At 38.8% G+C, this 20,276-nt stretch overlaps 1 protein-coding gene across 1 annotated transcript; it reads right to left on the reverse strand.

The window, feature by feature from the left end:
- Positions 1-15,687: 15,687 nt before the first annotated feature.
- Positions 15,688-18,983, reverse strand: LOC101015775 (olfactory receptor 52B2). The gene has a single exon (XM_021926932.2). It carries the CDS (start codon positions 18,228-18,230, stop codon positions 17,253-17,255), a length of 978 nt encoding a protein of 325 aa, XP_021782624.1. The 5' UTR covers positions 18,231-18,983; the 3' UTR covers positions 15,688-17,252.
- Between the last annotated feature and the right edge of the window lie 1,293 nt (positions 18,984-20,276).

Below are 20,276 nucleotides of genomic sequence, written 5' to 3' on the forward strand. Positions count from 1 at the left end.
CCAGGTGAGACAGAGATATGTGACCTTTCAGACAGAGAATTCAAAATAGCTGTTTTGAGGAAACTCAAAGAAGTTCAACATAACACAAAGAATGAATTCAGAATCCTGTCAGACAAATTTATCAAAGAAATTGAAAATAGTTTAAAAGAATCACTTAGAAATTCTGGAGTTAAAAAATGCAACTGACATACTGAAGAATGCATTGGTTTCCTAAGAGCAGAATTGAACAGGCAGAAGAAAGAACTAGTGAGCTTGAAGACAGACTATTTGAAAAAACACACAAGAGATAAAGAAAAAAGAATAGAAAAGAAGGAGGCACACCTACAACATCTAGATAATAGCCTCAAAATCAGAAATCTGAGTCACTGGCCTTGAAGAGGAGGTAGACAAGCAGGTAGGAGTAGAGAGTTCATGCAATGAGATAAGAGAATGTCTCAGACGTAGAGAAAGACATCATTATTCAAGTATAAGAAGGTTACAGAACAGCAAGCAGATTTAACCCAAAGAAGACTACCTCAGGACATTTAATAATCAAACTCCCAAAGGTCAAGGATAAACAAAGGATTCTAAGAGCAGCAAGATAAAAGAAAAAAATAACATACAACGGTGCTCCAACATGTCTGGTAGCAGACTTTTCAGTAGAAACCTTACAGGAGAGTGGCATTGTTACAGGACAGGGGTTCTGATCCAGACCCCAAGAGAGGGTTCTTGGATCTCACACAAGAAAGAATTCAGGGTGAGTCTGCAGTGCAAAGTGAAAGCAAGTTTATTAAGAAAGTAAAGGAACAAAACAATGGCTACTCCATAGACAGAGCAGCCCCAAGGGCTGCTGGTTACCCATTTTTATGGTTATTTCTTGATGATATATTTTAAAAGAGGTGGATTATTCATGCCTCCCCTTTTTAGACTATATAGGGTAACTTGTAAACTGTCATGGCCCTGGTGGGAGTGTAGCAGTGAGAATGACCAGAGGTCATTCTCGTTGCCATTTGATTTTGGCGGGTTTGGCCGGCTCCTTTACTGCAACTTGTTTTATCAGCAAGATCTTTAGGACTTGTATCTTGTCTTAACCTCCTGCCTCATCCTGTGATCTAGAATGCCTTAACTGTCTGGGAATGAAGCCCAGTAGGTTTCAGTCTCATTTTACCCAGCTCCTACTCAAAATGGAGTTGTTCTGGTTCACGTGCCTCTGACATTTCCTCCTTCCTTTTTACAAGAGAACCCTTAGTCCTAGGGGTTGCAGAGTGATGAAGGTCCATCTTCTGTAACTTCTCCAGGGTGAATAAGGGTGATGACATTCCTGAGTAACTATGAGGGTCTCCTGCGTTCAGGGTAGAGAGGAGCTCACTCAGAAAGCATCAGTATAGCAAAGGTCATTCATGACTCTTGAGTTTCGACAAGAGATGATACCTAGAAGATTAAGTGTTTAGTTTAAGAAAACATTCAGTAAGCTTGTCCGTATTCCTACACAAAGAGTACAATAGCAATATATTCCACAAGAGTAAAGCAAAATAAATAAAGTTATTTCAAGTAAACTAAATTAGAAGGCTTTTCATGAACTGGGCAACTGTTGGAACTAAGCTGATATGGAGTTGTTAGCTAATCGTAATGTGCCCAGAATTAGAATGCTGATCCAGAATTTTACATTACCCATCCCTCTTGTTTACTCTAAGCAGCAGTCAGAGATCACTGATTGGTTCACTGGAATAAGCAGGGTTACCCTAAATTGCAGAAACAAACTTAAAAACAACTAATGAGACTAGAATTTAATAAAAAGTGTACCATAGTTCTTGAAACAATATTTCTCTCTCCAGTTTCCAATGTTTACTAAAGACAAATCATAAGACCAATTTGTTTTATTATACTTGGCCTGATTATTTTTATAAAGTACAGCGAGAATAATTATTTTTCACAAAAGCCCTTTTTAAATTGGCTTTGATGAACTCTGTTCCATAGAAGGAATCTCACATAAGACTTTTTTAAACCCGAGCCCTGGCATGGGTTTTTACCCTCAAATACCTATGAGTATGGGTAAACTCCTCTCCTTTTGAGGTCCCAAGATAACTTGGGACTCCTGGACCTGTGAGAAAGTGACCTTCTTTACTTACCATATAGGTCAGAAACCCTGTACAGGGACTGTGTAGGCAAGGCATGAGGCCACTTCCCCAAAGGGCTTTTATTGGCAATATAAGTCAAGTTTGATTCCTTAAAGGAAAGCTCACCATTCCAGTCAAAGCATTGCCAAAATAACCAGTTTCTCCAATTATATCCTGTTACGAAAGAAAACAAATTCTTACCGCACTTATGCAAATAACTATATTGCCATAAATTAAGAATACTCACAAATTGTTTCTGAGTTTTGGAGAAATCAGGTAGAGAGAAACAAATATGCTCCAAATTTTGTTTAGAGAAGTATACTTTACTCAATTGTTAAAAGCTGTAAACAACTCAAAAGAAATGTTTTCTTTACTCTGAAAAACAAAACAAAGGACCAGCAGTGTTTTAAGCAAAGTTAAAAATATTAGACTTCTTCAATTTAGTCCATGTAGTTATCTTCTGTTTGACAGTTATGTACATTTTAGCTCTCTATGAGAATTCTGAAACTTTTTTCCTCTATTCTGATGTCGCCACCTCCAAAGTTATCAGAAAACCTGAATTTAAGAACACATGTTATAGTTCTGTAACTGATTATAAACCAACTTCTAAAGAGGATTAAGACAAGGAAATAATTGTTTTTGGATGACAAAACATCTTAAGACAGCCACAGGTAAAAATACAATTGACAAAGAAATTTGGTTACCTCTGTGGCATACAATAATTCAACACAATTATAATTATTACTGATAATGTAAACTAAGTGATATCAGAATTATGAGTTTCCTATAATTTTGGATCACATATGCCAATTACACATTTGTACAAATACAGCCCAAAGAAAACCAAATACCAGTTTTACAAATTTTTGTTAAAGAGGAGATCATAAGTAGGTTTTTGCTCTAAGAAAAACCTGTTGTGCTTTTATTCCAATGTTCAGTTTACAGAAAAACTGAATACCCCGGGCCAGGTGTGGTGGCTCACGCCTATAATCCCAGCACTTTGGGAGGCTGAGGCAGGCAGATTACCTGACATCGGGAGTTTGAGACCAGCCTGTCCAACATGGAGAAACCCCATCTCTACTAAAAATACAAAATTAGCCAGGCGTCGTGGCACATGCCTGTAATCCCAGCTGCTGGGGAGGCTAAGGCAGGAGAATCACTTGAACCTGGGAGACAGAGGTTGCGGTGAGCCAAGATCATGCCATTGCACTCCAGCCTGGGCAACAAGAGTGAAACTCCATCTCAGAAAACAAAAACAAAAACAAAAACAAAAAACCTGAATACCCCTTTAACTTTAGCCAATATGTTCACACAGAATCTCTTTTACAATTAATTTTTCACAAACCTTTCACAACTTCCTTAAACCTTCAGCTTTATCCTAACTTAAAACAATCCTTTAACTCTTTAGGCAAGAAAAATCCATATTCCCATGCTTTCTTATAATCTTTTGTTTGTTTGTTTGTTTACCAAAAACACATTTCACTTTTCCTACACACCTTGCATGTAAAATTGTTTCTTCGGTAGTCTCAATTACATGTTACAATGTTAACTCTTACCAACTCTTATTTTTGGTGAAAACCTTGGTAAGTTCAAGATTTTAATTATGTGCCAGGTGTGGAGCCTAGACACACCTAGGCATAAGTGCAGATAAAAGCTGACCCTCCAGCATAGCTAGGGGACATGGCTAACTCCACATGTGTCCAGGCTTTACCTTACTTAAGCAGGCAAGTTGTACAGTAAGAGTCATAGTGTCATTTTACAAAGCATTTAGGAGGCCTAACAACCTTTGAATTGTACAACATTTCTTGCATAAATTCCCTTTTATAAATCCTTTCATGACTTACAAAAATCATCTGAGACATTCTTGAACTTTCTGACTTGCCCTAAACATTCCTCCTTTAAACAACCAGTCATTTTACTTTAGGACAAGAATTTACTATGTAGGATCCTTTCTTATATAAAATATCTTTCTTTATAATCTTTATATAGCTAAGGGGCATGGCTAATTCCACATGTCCTTAGGCCTTATCTAGAATCTAATGGTTTTAAGGTAGGCAAATTGGACAATTTTAAAAAGTTAAAGAAGCAGTTTCTGATCTTAAAGCATTTAGCAAACTTAATATCTAACCTACATAATTAAGACTAAATGTTTTTACTTTATCAATCATTATTAAAGCTGTTTTTGTTTCCCAAAGATGACTAAACTTACATGAACTAAAAAGCATTACAGTTTTTATTTTGCTTTCAAAATAGTTGATTTAAGTGCTTGTTTTTTTTCAGCCAGTTAATTGGAGCTCTTTTATTTAAGCATTACACACAACATATATATAGCTACACAGAAAGACAGAAGATTACTACAGTAGGTATAAGATTTTTCAATTGCGGCCGGGCGCGGTGGCTCACGCCTGTAATCCCAGCACTTTGGGAGGCCGAGACGGGCGGATCACGAGGTCAGGAGATCGAGACCATCCTGGCTAACACGGTGAAACCCCGTCTCTACTAAAAATACAAAAAACTAGCCGGGCGAGGTCGCAGGCGCCTGTAGTCCCAGCTACTCGGGAGGCTAAGGCTGGAGAATGGCGTGAACCCGGGAGGCGGAGCTTGCAGTGAGCTGAGATCCGGCCACTGCACTCCAGCCTGGGCGACAGAGTGAGACTCCGTCTCAAAAAAAAAAAAAAAGATTTTTCAATTGCCAGTTTTTAAGTTTCTTTTTTTTCTTTTTGAGATGGAGTCTCACTTTGTCATCCAGGCTGGAATGCAGTGGCGTGATCTCAGCTCACTGCAACCTCCGTCTCCAAAATTAAAGTGATTCTCCTGCCTCAGCCTCCCAAGTAGCTGGGATTACAGGCGTGTGCTGCCACACCTGACTATTTGTATTTTTAGTAGAGACGGCGTTTCACTATGTTGGCCAGGCTGGTCTGGAATGCCTGACCCCAGGTGATCCACCCAGCTTGGCCTCCCAAAGTGCTGTGATTACAGGCAAGAGCCACAGCATCCAGCCAGTTTTGCAGTTTCTTAATTGAATTGCTGGCTTTAGGGTGGAGCCCTTAGACGAACAGGGCCAGGAAAGGGGTCTCTGGTGCCTCCTGTTTTTCCCAAGTAGTCCAGGCTGTAGAGCTTGAATATCTGCTTTTAATTAAACTGATTTTTAACCATAGCAGTTTTTAATAAAGTCCTTTTAGAATTTCTTATGCAAACGGCCCATATTTCTGGCTTTTGAACTTTACCAAAGGTAACTTCCCGGGTGCTTAAAGAAAGGGAAATTTAAGACAGTCTGTGGAGAAGAAGAGACTAGACAAGGTCACACAGATAATAAACCAGAAATAACTTACTTCCTATGTGGGGAATCCAACCCAACCACCACTGTGAAAGAGTAAAACCTTAGCTACTGAGCTACACAGCACAGGGCAGTCTCCATTCCTTTTCCCAGAAGGAGTCCAGAGTAGTTCATTTTGAGATTGCAAAGTGTTTTAACTATTTGACATATTTTTTAGAGCTAACTATGACATGAACTCTAAAATTCCTGTTCCCTGGAAGGTGGAGACCAAGAGAAAGTATGCCACATGGTTAAAAGGTCAAGCTCCTAAGGGCAAAAAACAAGGTGGAGACTTCATCCCATTTTTTTGTTTGTTTTTGCTGGGTCATCTTGAAAAGTGGGTTTATAGGTGTTCTAAGCCTATGTTTTATGCTAAAGTATCCCTCGACGCAGAAAATGGATTCATCGCACAAAATACACCAGCTTAAGACTAACCTTAGAATTCTTTTTCATATTAGTGAAAACTTTACAGAGGAGATAAATGTTGATATTTTTTCCATTCATTCAACTGTTTGTACAGAGAGAAAGAAGCTGGAAATCTGACTGGTAAGAAATTCTAACCCTTTTGCCGGCATGCCAGGCTTCTGGCTTCCCTTTCACTGAGTGGCCCTAGTGATCTGGCTTGCAGCACCATTGCCCTGGGGGCCAAGTCATATCATAAAGGAAAATTATTTTTTCTTTGTTCTGGCCAGAGCAAAATACATGTGATAAAACATAAACATTAGCCACTCTGCTTAGTAGCCAATAGAACCATCAAGGATTAAATTTGCCCCTAAATGGGCCCTGTCATTGTTAATCCAACCTCTGACTTGGAGTTTCCACACGTGGTCTCTGGGCAAGATGGTTGCCTGAGTAACAGAAAAGATAGGAAAGGAAAAGTAGAGATGGAAAGTATTGCCTGTGGCAGGGTGGGGACAGTAAAGAGCTTAGGGAGGCCAGAGAAAAGATCCACTCATTGCAGCAACAGTGAAAAGTTCAAGCAGTCACTTGTCGGTAGCGAAGGAATCTTTTCTAGCAGTCCCATCAGCTCTCAAGTTTCCCATTTTAGGGAGGAAAAAGCTCCCTATGTCCCATGATCCTGTACATGCCCAGCCCTGTCATCCAGAGCCATCAGCAATGAGTGCAAGGCAGATTAGCCCAAAGAGAATAGCAGTTAACATTCATTAGTGCCAAACCTGTTCTTAGCCGAGAGGGACTTTACCGAGAGGGGCCTCTAACTCCCTAAATCTTAGAAGGGACTCTAACCCTCCTAAATTGGGTCTCTAATCCAAGGTCTGTCAAGCGTCCTTGCCTTTTATTAAGAGGGGCCTCTAACCTACTCTGTTTTAGGAGAGACTCTAACTCCCCTAAGTAGGGCCTCTGACAGAAACCCATTCTTCACCTAGGTACTCCACCACTTGCCCAAACTCATCCAATCAGTGCTGCAGTCTGTTTCCTTCAGGTTGATGGGCTGGGGTGTGGGGGTGGGGGTGGGGGAAGCAGGGGGTGAGTCTCCTCAGTATTGTCCCTTTTATGGTTTGTGAGAAAGATGTTACTGGACCCCATCACTTACCTAAAGTTAGCCTTTGGGACAGGGGTTTCCACAGTTATAGTCACTTCTGTGGTCGCCAGAAAGATGTTATGGGACTCCAATCCCTACTCAAAGGTAGCCGTTGGGTCAGGATTTCTGCATTATAGTCCCTTCATGGTCACCAGAAATATGTTACAGGACAGGGATTCCAATATAGACCCCAAGAGAGGGTTCTTGGATCACACACAAGAAAGAATTCAGGGTGAGTCTGCAATGCAAAGTGAAAGCAAGTTTATTAAAAAAGTAAAGAAATAAAAGAATGGTTACTCCATAAATGGTTACTCCATACCCATTTTTATGGTTATTTCTTGATGATATGCTTTAAAAAAAGGGGGGGGTGTATTATTCATCCCTCCCCTTTTTAGACCATATAGGGTAACTTGCTGACATTGCCATGGCATTTGTAAACTGTCATGGCGCTGGTGGGAGTGTAGCAGAGAGAACAACCAGAGGTCACTCTCATTGCCATTTTGTTTTTGGTGGGTTTTGGCTGGCTCCTTTACTGCAACCTCTTTTATAATCAAGGTATTTATGACCTGTATCTTGTGTCGACCTCCTATCTCATCTTGTGGCTTAGAATGCCTTAACTGTCCGGGAATGCAGCCCAGTAGGTTTCAGCCTCATTTTACCCAGCTTCTATTCAAGATGGAGTTGTTCTGGTTCTCATGCCTCTGACAGGATGATATATTTAAGGTGCTGGGAGAAAAAAAAAAAAAAAAAAAACTTTTAACCTAGAATAGTATATTTGGTGAAGATATCCATTAAGCATTAAATCCCCCAAGCAAACAAAAGTTGGGGGATTTCATCATCACCAGACCTATCCTACAAGAAAGGCTAAAGGGAATTCTTCAATCTGAAAGAACACAATGTTAATGAGCAAGAAGAAGTCATCTGAAGTTATGAAGCTCACTGGCAATAGTAAACACAGAAAAAAGCACACGGTAGTATATGAATCTCAAAAATCTGAGACAGGTATCAGTTAATTTTGAAAGTTTATTTTGCCAAGGTTGAGGACAGGCACCCATAACACAACCTCAGGAGGTTCTGATGACATATGCCCGAGGTGGTCAGAGCACAGTTTGGTTTTATACATTTTAGGGAGATATGAGACATTGATCAACAAATGTAAGGTGAACACTGGTTCAGTCTGGAAAGGTGTGATGACTCAAACAGGGAGGGGGCTTCCAGGTCATAGATAGAAAAGAGACAAATGGTTGCATTCTTTTGAGTTTCTGATTAGCCTCTCCAAAGCAAATATTCAGATATGCATTTATCTCAGTAAGCAGAGGGGCGGCTTTGAACAGAATGGGAGGCCGGTTGGTTCTAAGCAATTCCCCCCTTGACTGTTCCCTTTAGCTTGGTGACTTTGGGGACCCAAGATATACTTCTTTCACAAGTATAGCACTGCAATTGTAGTGTACAATCTTCTCTTGACTTAAGTAGAAAGACTAAATGATGAAAAATAATAACTATAATAACTATAACAACTTTTTAAGACAGCACAATAAGACATAAAGAGAAACAAAAATTTTAAAAGTAGGCAAAGTTAAAGTGAAGAGTTTTTGTTAGTTTACTTTTTGCATGTTTGTTTATGCAATCAGTATTAAGCTGTCATTAGTTTATTTTTATTTATTTGTTTATTTATTTTATTTATTTATTTTTTGAGATGGAGTCTTGCTCTGTCCCTCAGGCTAGAGTGCAATGGTGCGATCTTGGCTCACTGCAACCTCCACTTCCTAGACTCAAGCAATTCTCCTGCCTCAGTCTCCCAAGTAGCTAGGATTACAAGTGCACAACCCCATGCCTGGCTAATTTTTGTATTTTTTAGTAGAGATGGGGTTTCACCATGTTGGCCAGGCTTGTCTCGAATTCCTGACCTCAGGTGATCCACCCATCTCAGCCTCCCAAAGAGCTGGGATTACAGGCATGAGCCACCCCTCCCACCCCACCTTGTCATCAGTTTAAAATAATGGGTTAGAAGATAGTATTTATGGCCGGGCATGGTGGCTCACACCTGTAATCCCAGCACTTTGGGAGGCTGAGGCAGGGGGATCACAAGGTCAGGAGATCAAGACCACCCTGGCTAACATGATGAAACCCCATCTCTACTAAAAATACAAAAAAATTAGCCAAGCATGGTGGCAGGCACCTGTAGTCCCAGCTACTTGGGAGGCTGAGGTAGGAGAATGGCATGAACCCCAGGGGGTGGAGCTTGCAGTGAGCAGAGCTTGCACCACTGCACTCCAGCCTGGGCAACAGAGCGAGACTCCATCTCAAAAAAAAAAAAAAAAAAAAAAAGAAGAAGAAGAGAGTATTTACAAGCTTCATGGTAACCTCAAGTCAAAAAACATTCAATAAGTACACAAAAAATAAAAAGCAATAAATTAAAGCATACCACTAAAGAAAATCAGCTTCACTAAAAGGAAGACAGGAAAGAAAGAAGCATGAGAAGACCACAAAACAACCAGAAAAAAAAAAGTAACAAAATTGCAGGAGTAAGTTCTTACTTATCAATAATAACATTGAATGTAAATTGACTAAACTTTCCAATAAAAAGACACAAAATGGCTGAATGGATTCAAAAAAGAATTAACAATGATCTGTTGCCTACAAGAAACACACTTCACCTATAAAGACACAGAGACTGAAAATAATGGGATGGGAAAATATTTATGTCAGACAAAATAGATTTCAAGGCTAAAACTATAAGAGACAAAGAAGGTCATTATATAATTATAAAAAGGTCAGTTCAGAAAGAGAATATAACAATTTAAAATATATATGCGTCTTACACTGGAGCATAAAGTTAACATTATGAGAGCTAAAGAGATAGATAGGCCCCAAAACAATAATAGCTAGAGACTTCAACACCCCACTTTCAGCATTATCCAGACAGAAATTCAACAAAGAAATATTGGACTTAATCTGCACTATAGACCAAATATGACCTAATACATATTTACAGAACATTTCATCTAATGGCTGTAGAATACACATTCTTTTCCCCTGCACATAGATCATTTTTAAGGATAGACTATAAGTTAGATCATGAAACAAGTATTAAAACATTAAACAAATGAAACAAGCATCTCCTCTGACAAAAATGGAATAAAACTAGAAATCATTAACACAAGGAATTTTGAAAATTATAAAAGCACAAAGATGTTAAACAATATATCATTGAACAACAAGTGGATCGATGAAGAGATTAAGAAGGAAAATAAAATAAAAATTTTCTAGAAAATAAAAATTGTCTTGAAACAAATGGTAGTGGAAATATAATTTACCAAAACCTATGGCATACGGCAAAAACAGTACTAACAGAGAATTTTATAGCCAAAAGTACGTACATCAAAAAAGAAGAAAGACTTCAAATAAACAACCTAATGATGCATCTTACAGAACTAGAAAAGCAAGAGCAAGCCAAACCCCAACTTATCAGAAGAAAAGAAATAATAAAGATCAGAGCAGAATTATAAGAATTTGAAATGAAGAAAATACAAAAGATCAATGAAACAAAAGTTTGTTTTTTGAAAACATAAGCAAAATTGACAAACCTTTAGCCAGACTAAATACGAAAAAAGAGAGAAGGTCCAAATAAATAAAATCAGAGCCAAAAAAAAGGACACATTATAAAAACTGATACTGCAGAAATTCAAAGGATGATTAGTGGCTAGTATAAGTAACTATATGCCAACAAATTAGAAAATCTAAAAGAAACGAATAAATTCCTACACACATACAACCTGCCAAGATTGAACCATTAAGCGATTCAAAACATGAACAGACCAATAACAAGTAACACAATTGAAGCCATAGTAAAAAGTCTTCCAGAATTTAAAAAAAAAAAAAAACAGAAAAATCTTGGGACCTGATGACTTCCCTGTTGAATTCTAGCAAACATTTAAAGAAAAACAATAGGATTAGAGACTTAAATGTTAGACCTAATACCATAAAAACCCTAGAAGAAAACTTAGGTAATACCATTCAGGACATAGGCATGGGCAAGGACTTCATGTCTAAAACACCAAGAGCAATGGCAACAAAAGCCAAAATTGACAAATGGGATCTAACTAAACTAAAGAGCTTACACACAGCCAAAGAAACTACCATCAGAGTGAACAGGCAACCTACAGAATGGGAGAAAATTTTTGCAATCTACTCATCTGACAAAGGGCTAATATCCAGAACCTACAAAGAACTCAAATAAATTTACAAGAAAAAAACAAACAACCCCATCAAAAAGTGGGCAAAGGATATGAACAGACACTTCTTAAAAGAAGACATTTATGCAGCCAACAGACACATGAAAAAATGCTCATCATCACTGGCCATCAGAGAAATGCAAATCAAAACCACAATGAGATACCATCTCACACCAGTTAGAATGGCAATCATTAAAAAGTCAGGAAACAACAGGTGCTGGAGAGGATGTGGAGAAATAGGAACACTTTTACACTGTTGGTGGGACTGCAAACTAGTTCAACCATTATGGAAAACAGTATGGCGATTCCTCAAGGATCTAGAACTAGAAGTACCATATGACCCAGCCATCCCATTACTGGGTATATACCCAAAGGATTATAAATCATGCTGCTATAAAGACACATACACACATATGTTCATTGCGGCACTATTCACAATAGCAAAGACTTGGAATCAACCCAAATGTCCATCAGTGACAGACTGGATGAAGAAAATGTGGCACATATACACCATGGAATACTATGCAGCCATTAAAAAGGATGAGTTTGTGTCCTTTGTAGGGACATGGATGCAGCTGGAAACCATCATTCTCAGCAAACTATCAAAAGAACAGAAAACCAAACACCGCATGTTCTCACTCATAGGTGGGAGCTGAACAATGAGATCACTTGGACTCGGGAAGGGGAACATCACAAACCGGGGCCTACTATGGGGAGGGTGGAGGAGGGAGGGATTGCATTGGGAGTTATACCTGATGTAAATGACGAGTTGATGGGTGCTGACGAGTTGATGGGTGCAGCACACCAACATGGCACAAGTATACATATGTAACAAACCTGCATGTTATGCACATGTACCCTAGAACTTGAAGTATAATAATAATAATAAAAGAAAAACAATACCAATCCTACTCAAACTATTTTGAAAAACAGAGGAAGAGGGAATACTTCCAAACTCATTCTATGAAGCCAGTATTACCCTTATACCAAAACCAAAGACATATCAAAGAAAAAAACTATAGGTCAATATAACTGATGAATACTGATGCAAAAATCCTCAACAAAATATTAGGACACTGAATTCAACAGCACATTGAAAAGATCATTCATCAAGACCAAGTGGGATTTATCCCAGGGATGCCAGGATGGTTCAACATATGCAAATCCATCAATGTGATACGTCATATCAACAGAATGAAGGACAAAAACAACATAATCATTTCAATTGATGCTTTAAAAGTTTTTGATAAAATTCAACATCTCTTCACGATAAAAACCCTCAAGAAACTGGGGACACAAGGAATATAGCTCATGCCATATACAAAGGACTCACAGCTAATATTATACTGAATGGGGAAAAACTAAAAGTCTTTCTTCTAAAATCTGTAACATGACAGGAATACCCACTTTCTCCAGTGTTATTCAACATAATACTGGGAATCCTAGCAAGAGCAATCAGGTAAGAGAAAAAAATAAAGGGCATCTACATGGGAATAAAAGAAGTCAAATTATCCTTGTTTGCAGATATATTATATGATTTTATGTTTGGAAAAACCTAAAGATTCCACAGAAAAGCTATTCAAACTGATAAACAATCCAGTAAAGGTGCAGGATACAATACTGACATACAAAAATCAGTAGCATTTCTATATGCCACCAGTAAACAATCTCAAGAAAAAATCGGGAAAACAATGTCATTTATAACAGCTACAGATAAAATAAAATACCTAGAAATTAACTAAAGAATTAGAGGAGCTCCATAATGAAAACTACAAAACATTGATGAAAGAAATTGAAAAGGGCACACAAAAAAATGGAAAGATATTCCATGTTCATGGATTGGAAGAATCACTATTGTTAAAATGTTCATACTACCCAAAACAATCTACAGATTCAATGCAATATCTATCAAAATACCAATGACATTCCTCACAGAAATACAAAAAAAAATTTTCTATGGAACACAAAAGATCCAGAATAGCCAAAGCTGTGCTGAGCAAAGAGAACAAAACTGGAGGAATCATATTACCTGACTTTAAATTATACTACAGAGCTATAGTAACCAAAATGGCATGGCACTGGTATGAAAACAGATACTTGGAGCAATGGAACAGAATAAAGAACCCAGAAACAAATTCATACATCTACAGTGAACTCACATTCAACAAAGGTGCCAAAAATATACACTGGGGAAAGGACATTCTCTTCAATAAATAGTGCTGGAAAAACTGGATATCCATATGCAGAATGAAACTAGACCCCTATCTCTTGCCATAAAAAAAATTCAAATCAAAATCCATTAAAGACTTAAATATAATACCTCAAACTATAAAACTACTAAAAGCAAAGAGTGGGAAAACTTTCCAGGATATGAGAGTAGGCAAAGATTCCATGAGTTTTATTCCAAAAGCACAAGCAACCAAAGCAAAAATGGACGAATGAGAGCACATCAAGTTAAAAAACTTCTGCACAGCAAAGGAAAAAACAAAGTGAAGAGACAACCCAAAGAATAAGAGAAAATATTTGCAAACTATGTACCTGATGAGGGATTAGTAACTAAAACATATAAGAAGCTCAAACAATTCCATTAAAAAATCTAATAATGTGACCAAAAAACGGGCAAAATATCTGAATAGACATTTCTCAAAAGAAAACATACCAATGGCAAACAAGTATATGAAAAGGTGCTCAACATCATTGATCATCAGAGAAATGCAAATCAAAACTACAGTGAGATGACATTTCACCCTAGTTAAAATGGCTTTCGTCCAAGACAGGCAATATCAAATGCTGGAGACAGTGTGGAGAAAAGGGAACCCTCGTACACTGTTGGCAGGGATGTAAATTAGTACAACCACTATGGAGAACAGTTTGGAGATTCCTCAAAAAACTGAAACTAGAGCTACTATATGATCCAGCAATCCCACTCCTATGTACACCCAAAAGAAAGAAAATCAGTATATCGAAGAGATATCTGCACTCCCATATATGCAGCCCTATTCACAATAGCCAGAATTTGGAAGCAACCCAAGTGTCCATCAACAGGTGAATGGATAAAGGAAATGTGGTACATATACACAATGGAGTACTAGTAAGCCATAAAAAAAAATGAGATCCTGTCATTTCCAACAGCATGGATGAAACTGGAGTTCATTATGTTAAGTGAAATAAGCCCAGCACAGAAGGACAAACTTAGCATGTTCTCATGTGGTAGCTAAAAATTAAAACAATTGAACTCTTGGAGATAGAGAGAACGATGGTTACCAGAGGCTGGGAAGGATAGTGGGGATAGTTAACGGGTACAAAAAAAAGTAGAATGAATGAATAAGACCTAGTATATGCTATCACAACAGGGTGACTATAGTCAGTAATAATTTAATTGCATATTTTAAAATAACTAAAAGTATAATTGGGCCAGTCTCAGTGGCTCATGCCTGTAATCCTAGCACTTTGGGAAGCTGAGGTGAGTAGATTGCCTGAGCTCAGGAGTTCAAGACCACCCTGGGCAACATGGTGAAATCCATCTCCACTAAAAATACAAAAAATTAGCCAGACATGGTGGCGGGTGCCTGTAGTCCCAGCTACTTGGGAGGCTGAGGCATGAGAATTGCTTAACCTGGGAGGTAAAAGTTGCAGTGAACCGAGATTGCACCATTGCACTCAGTGACAGAGCAAGACTCTATCTCAAAAAGTAAATAAATAAAAGAGTGTAATTGGATTGTTTGCCAAAATATAAATGCATAAGATGATTTAAAATTTTTTTAATAAAATAAACATTAGCTGTTATTGTAATATTGTTATCATTAATATTATGTTAATATTAGTGTGTTATTATATAGTGGTATGTTTTGTGATAGTGATGGAAAATAAGTTAGGACAAGATTATTAAATTAATGCTTAGCTTAGAATTTACTATGTAGTCCTGTGATTTCCAAACTATGTCTAATGGAACACTAGTTTATTTTACAGATGTAAATTTATATGCTATCAAAATTATGCCAAAATTATATGGACATTGATATAGGTATCTATGGTCACAGAAGTGTGGGAAACACTGCAAACTCTAACTGTCTCTTGGACAGCCATGTTCATGACTCACAGAATATCAGCATTTTCCACAATTATTTGACCATGGAATTTTTAATAGAACATTTATTCATATCTGATATCTACTGCTACAGAATATTCTGTGCAAAACACTCTGTAAATAATGAAAAATCCTCCAAAGTATTTGACAGAAAGTGGCTTGGTCAGCCCTGTCTTTTAGAACATTTATTGTAGAGTCATTTCATAGTTTAGGCAAATGTGTAAAAGATTGAAAACATTGATCTCAGCTAAGAAAGTAATGCAATATCTGAAGTGAAAGATGAGAAAAGTAATAAGTAATTAGTAGAGGTAGTGTTGAAAAGACTAACGATACTAATAAGTATTAACAAAATATTTCTCAGAAACTATGAGCTAAAGATTACATTAAGTATAGTCATAAGCTTTATTTCATTTAATCTTCTAAATAATTCTCTGAAGGTAACCTATAAGGTACCCATTTTATAGATTTAAAAATTGAAGACTAAAAATGTTAAATAAATTGTGAAAGTTCACATAGCTAGAAAATGATGATGACAAAACTTGAGTCCTGATAGGAGTCCAAATACTATCCACATACTTGTTTAGTGGCACAATCAATATAAATATCAACCAATAGCATTTTGAGTATCAGCCCTAAGAGAAGGAGGTTTAAAAAGACTATAGGGTTTCCAGCTCAGTGAAGTTGATGGGATCATCATAATCTAGTTCCCAAGAAATGAAATGTAGGAAGAAAAGTGGAGTGGGAGTTCTATGTCCTATGAGAAATAACCAGTTAATAGATGGATTTATGTGTCTAACACTCAAAAGAGAGTTTTAGGCTAGAGACAGGGATATGGGACTCACTAGTGTTGGTGGTGGCTAAAGAAATGAGTGTACATGACCTTTTCTGGAAAAGCATGAAAGAATGAGGGTCGAGACTGTGAATCCCAAGAGAGTACTCCAATTTTGCCAATCTGGCCATGAACAATGTGCTATAATTCCTAATTCTGGGTCTGGTCAAAAACTACATATAAGGGAGAATCAAGAGTACCCTGTTTCCTCCTACTTTGTCTTTTCCCCGGTCCCTGAGTTACAGCAGAGAGAAGTACTGCAAATCAGCAGTTGCTTTGGCTCAATTATGCCAAACTGCCTTCATGAGGAGCTGATTTACTAATCACTGGTTTTGTGGACTGATTTAGCTGGTCATTTCAGTGTACCATAGAGATGCCTGTTCTGACCTCAAGGAGATAATTGTGTTCCCATTCGTTTTTCAAAAATGTAGTATTTGTCAGGCATTTTGTAATGCTTTGGGAATGCAAACATGAATAATATACACTCTTCTGATTTCAAGGAGTTTGCAGTCAATTGAGGGTACAGATAAATGACCTCATTACATTACAATTTATTATGCACATTTGGAGAGTTGTACAAGATACATTAGACATGCAAAGATAGGACCTTTGGCTTGCCTGAAGAAATTATAAAAGACTTCTCAGGGAAGGCAGTTCTTGAACTAAAATTTGAAGGAGAGGAAGTTTTTCCAGATGGCCAAAGGTCATGCATGGCTGTTCCTCAAACTCACCTGCCGTTATGGTAGTGGGTGGCAGGCCACTTGATTCTGTACAAAGAATCAATGCACATTTAGGATTTTTTTAAAAAAATAAAACCCCTTAAAATGGTAAATATAAAATTATTTTTATCCACTTCTTTATAACCTCATTTCATGTGGTGTTCAGATCCCTGTGCTTCTGGTGTCTATCTAGTCTACTGAGGGTACCAAAACCTCATATCAGAGGCATATACACTTAGTTATTATTTCTGGGTTGTAGGGAGGACTGTGTAAAGAGATTAGAGAAAACAAACAAGAGAAGGAGGAAGAATTATGAGAAAAGAAAGAAAAGTGGGGGGAGGAGGATAAAATATAAAGAAGAGGAAGAAATGTCTTCTCAGTCCAGGAAATCTCTGTATTTCACATCTAGCTTCCTTGAGGGAGCTGGACATCAAGATTCATGAGGATCCATCAGCCCAGAGGGGAGATACAGCACCAAGTCTTGATGGTGGGCTACACCCTCACATATCTGCTTAGTCTTCACACCATAGACAATGGGGTTCAGCATTGGTGGCACCACCACATAGAGATTGGCCAGCAAGATATGGACATGTTGAGGAATATTACGCCCAAAATGGTGGGTCAATAAGGTAAAGAAGGATGGAACATAAAACATAAGGATGACACAGAGGTGGGAGCCACAAGTGCTGAAGGCCTTGTGCTGAGCCTCCTGGGAGGGCAAACGAAACACTGCTCGGAGGATCAGTGAGTAAGACACAGCGATGAGGATCACATCCAAGATGACCATGACAATGGGCACTGAGAAGCCATACCAGATGTTAACAGTGATGTCAGCACAGGCTAAACGAGCCACTCCAATATGCTCACAGTAGGAATGACGAACAATGTTGGTTCGGCAGAAGGGCAGCCGCTTCAGCAAGAATATGACTGGGAAGATGATGCAGAAGCTTCGGGTGATGATGACCAGAGCAATCCTTCCCACAACAGGCCAAATTAGCACTGCAGTATATCTCAGTGGGGCACAAATGGCCACAAAGGGGTCAAAGGCCATGGCTAACAGGATAGCTGACTCTCCCACAAACATCATATGGACAAAGAAGACTTGGGTGACACAGGCATCAACAGCAATGTTATGGGCATGGAGCCAAAAGATTGGTAGGGCCTTGGGCACAGTGGTAGTAGACAGCAGGATGTCCATCATGGCCAGCACGGAGAAGAAGAAATACATGGGCTCATGAAGGTTATGTTCCATGACAATAACCACTATCAGGATGCTGTTTCCCAGGGCTGCAGTGATGTAAATGAGGCAAAGAGGTATTGACAGCCAAATGTGATAAGCCTCCAACCCAGGGATGCCAAGTAGGACAAAACCTGCAGGATGGAAGATGGTAACATTGCTGTGACTCATGATGCACTTTATGGTCCTCTCTATAATGACTTAGAAGCTGATGAGTCTCCTGAAATTGAAGGAAACAGAAAGCACTCCTGAATATGTATAAATATCATAAAAGACAGCATAGATTTCTAAATTGCTGGACTCTCCAGGGGCAAGTTCTCCCAGAGAATGTTCACTTGGTGTAGGAATGGCTTCTGGTCCATGGTCCTTCCTTTGCAGATAGAGCTTCTGTGGCAATAATGCTTCAAGTATGAACAGAGATGGCAGCACCTGCCTTCAACCACCCTGCCCCCAGAGTTTGGCTGCACCCTCCCTTTCTGACCTCATTCTACTATTTTCACACAAGCAGCATTTTCCACCTACCTATGTTGTCCTTGTCCCTTTCCCTAAGATTTTGTTCTGCATTTACCTTTAATTTCCCTCCCCTTCTACTTCTGTTCACCAAAATAACTCCTTAAAATAACCTGAAAATCACTCCTTAAGACATACCACTTTGTAATGGTCTGTGTTCATAGCAATATGTCTCCTTCCTAAAAGCCTATTAGCTAAACTATATTTTAACTTTGTTATATTTAATCCTATTAAGTTTATCTGGCTATTGCCTTGAACATTTCACAGGACACTTGCACTTGTGGCCCCCTGTGCAAGGAAGTAGAGTATCAAGGGGAAATCCAGAGGAAGCCTAGAGGGGTACATTTCTCCACTCTGATCCAGATTCATATCTTCCCTAACGCAGTGAGCAATGGGGCAGCCAATGAAACTGAGACAGGCAATTTTCATCACCAGCTCCTCATGGACTTCTCATGCTCCTCCCCAAATAGTTGTATACAGGAGCCTCCTGGTTATGTCTGGGCTTCCTTATCTACAGAAGCCCCCAGGAAAATGATTCTGAGCAAAAGAAATCAATGTTTCGCCCACCTGTAACCCCTGCTGACTCCACTAATACTGCCCTTTTTCCCACCCCACTGTTCCCCAACCCTCAGAAAGAACTATGTTTCCCTGGTGCCAAGAAGGACTAAGTATAGAGCCCTTCTTGGCTTTCCTGCCACTCAGGTAATATTTGTTTCCTTCTGAAGTTCTGAACTATCTGCCAGCTATTAGGACTAGGGAAAGAATGTGTGATTAAGAATCTAGAAGGGAGGATATGAACAGACATTTCTCAAAAGAAGACATTCCTACAGCCAACAGACACATGAAAAAATGTTCATCATCACTGGCCATCAGAGAAATGCAAATCAAAACCACAATGAAAGATAACATCACCAGCTGAATGGCAATCACAAAAGTCGGTGGAAACAATGTGCGCCGGAAGAGACGTGATGGAAATGGTGAACACTTTCGTTGAAATGCGCCGGCGGACAAACGTTCACCATTGGCGAAAACAGCATGAAAGATCACATCTGGTAGTCCGAAGCAACATGAAGCGACTCCAGCCATCCATTGCCGGGCTGGCGTTCAAAAGCGATTATAAATCATGCCGCCATAAATACGGTCAACGCATGGTTTACGCGCACTATCAATCAGCAGTTGACTTCGGAATCGTCCCGTCTGGTCGGCGACAAGACTGCATTTACAAAATGCACATATACATGGGAATACATGCAGCCAAAGAGCCGAAAGCCTGTAACTTTAGATTATTGACGCAGTTGAAACTGACTAGCAACTATCAAAGAACAGAAAACCAAACAATCAGATGTTCTCACCATAGGTGGGAACTGAACAGTGAGATCACTTTGACCGGAAGGGGACATCACACACACCGGGGCCTACTATGGGGAGGGGGAGGGGGAGGGGGAGGGATTGCATTGGGAGTTATACCTGATGTAAATGACGAGTTGATGGGTGCTGATGAGTTGATGGGTAACACACCAACATGGCACAAGTATACATATATGTAAATAAACCTGCACGCTATGCACATGTGTACCCTAGAACTTAAAGTATAATAATAATAAAAAATATATATATACAAAAAAAAAAAAAAGAATCTAGAAGGAACCTGAAGAAAAGGGACCATAGAGACAGTAAAGACAGAATCAGAAGTATAAAGGTACCAAA

The sequence above is a fragment of the Papio anubis genome, chromosome 12, assembly GCF_008728515.1.
Source record: "Papio anubis isolate 15944 chromosome 12, Panubis1.0, whole genome shotgun sequence".
Lineage (NCBI taxonomy): Eukaryota > Metazoa > Chordata > Mammalia > Primates > Cercopithecidae > Papio > Papio anubis.

Bases quoted from the DNA above. Each gene is read 5' to 3' on its own strand.
- LOC101015775 (XM_021926932.2), bottom strand. From the start codon at position 18,230: ATGAGTCACAGCAATGTTACCATCTTCCATCCTGCAGGTTTTGTCCTA.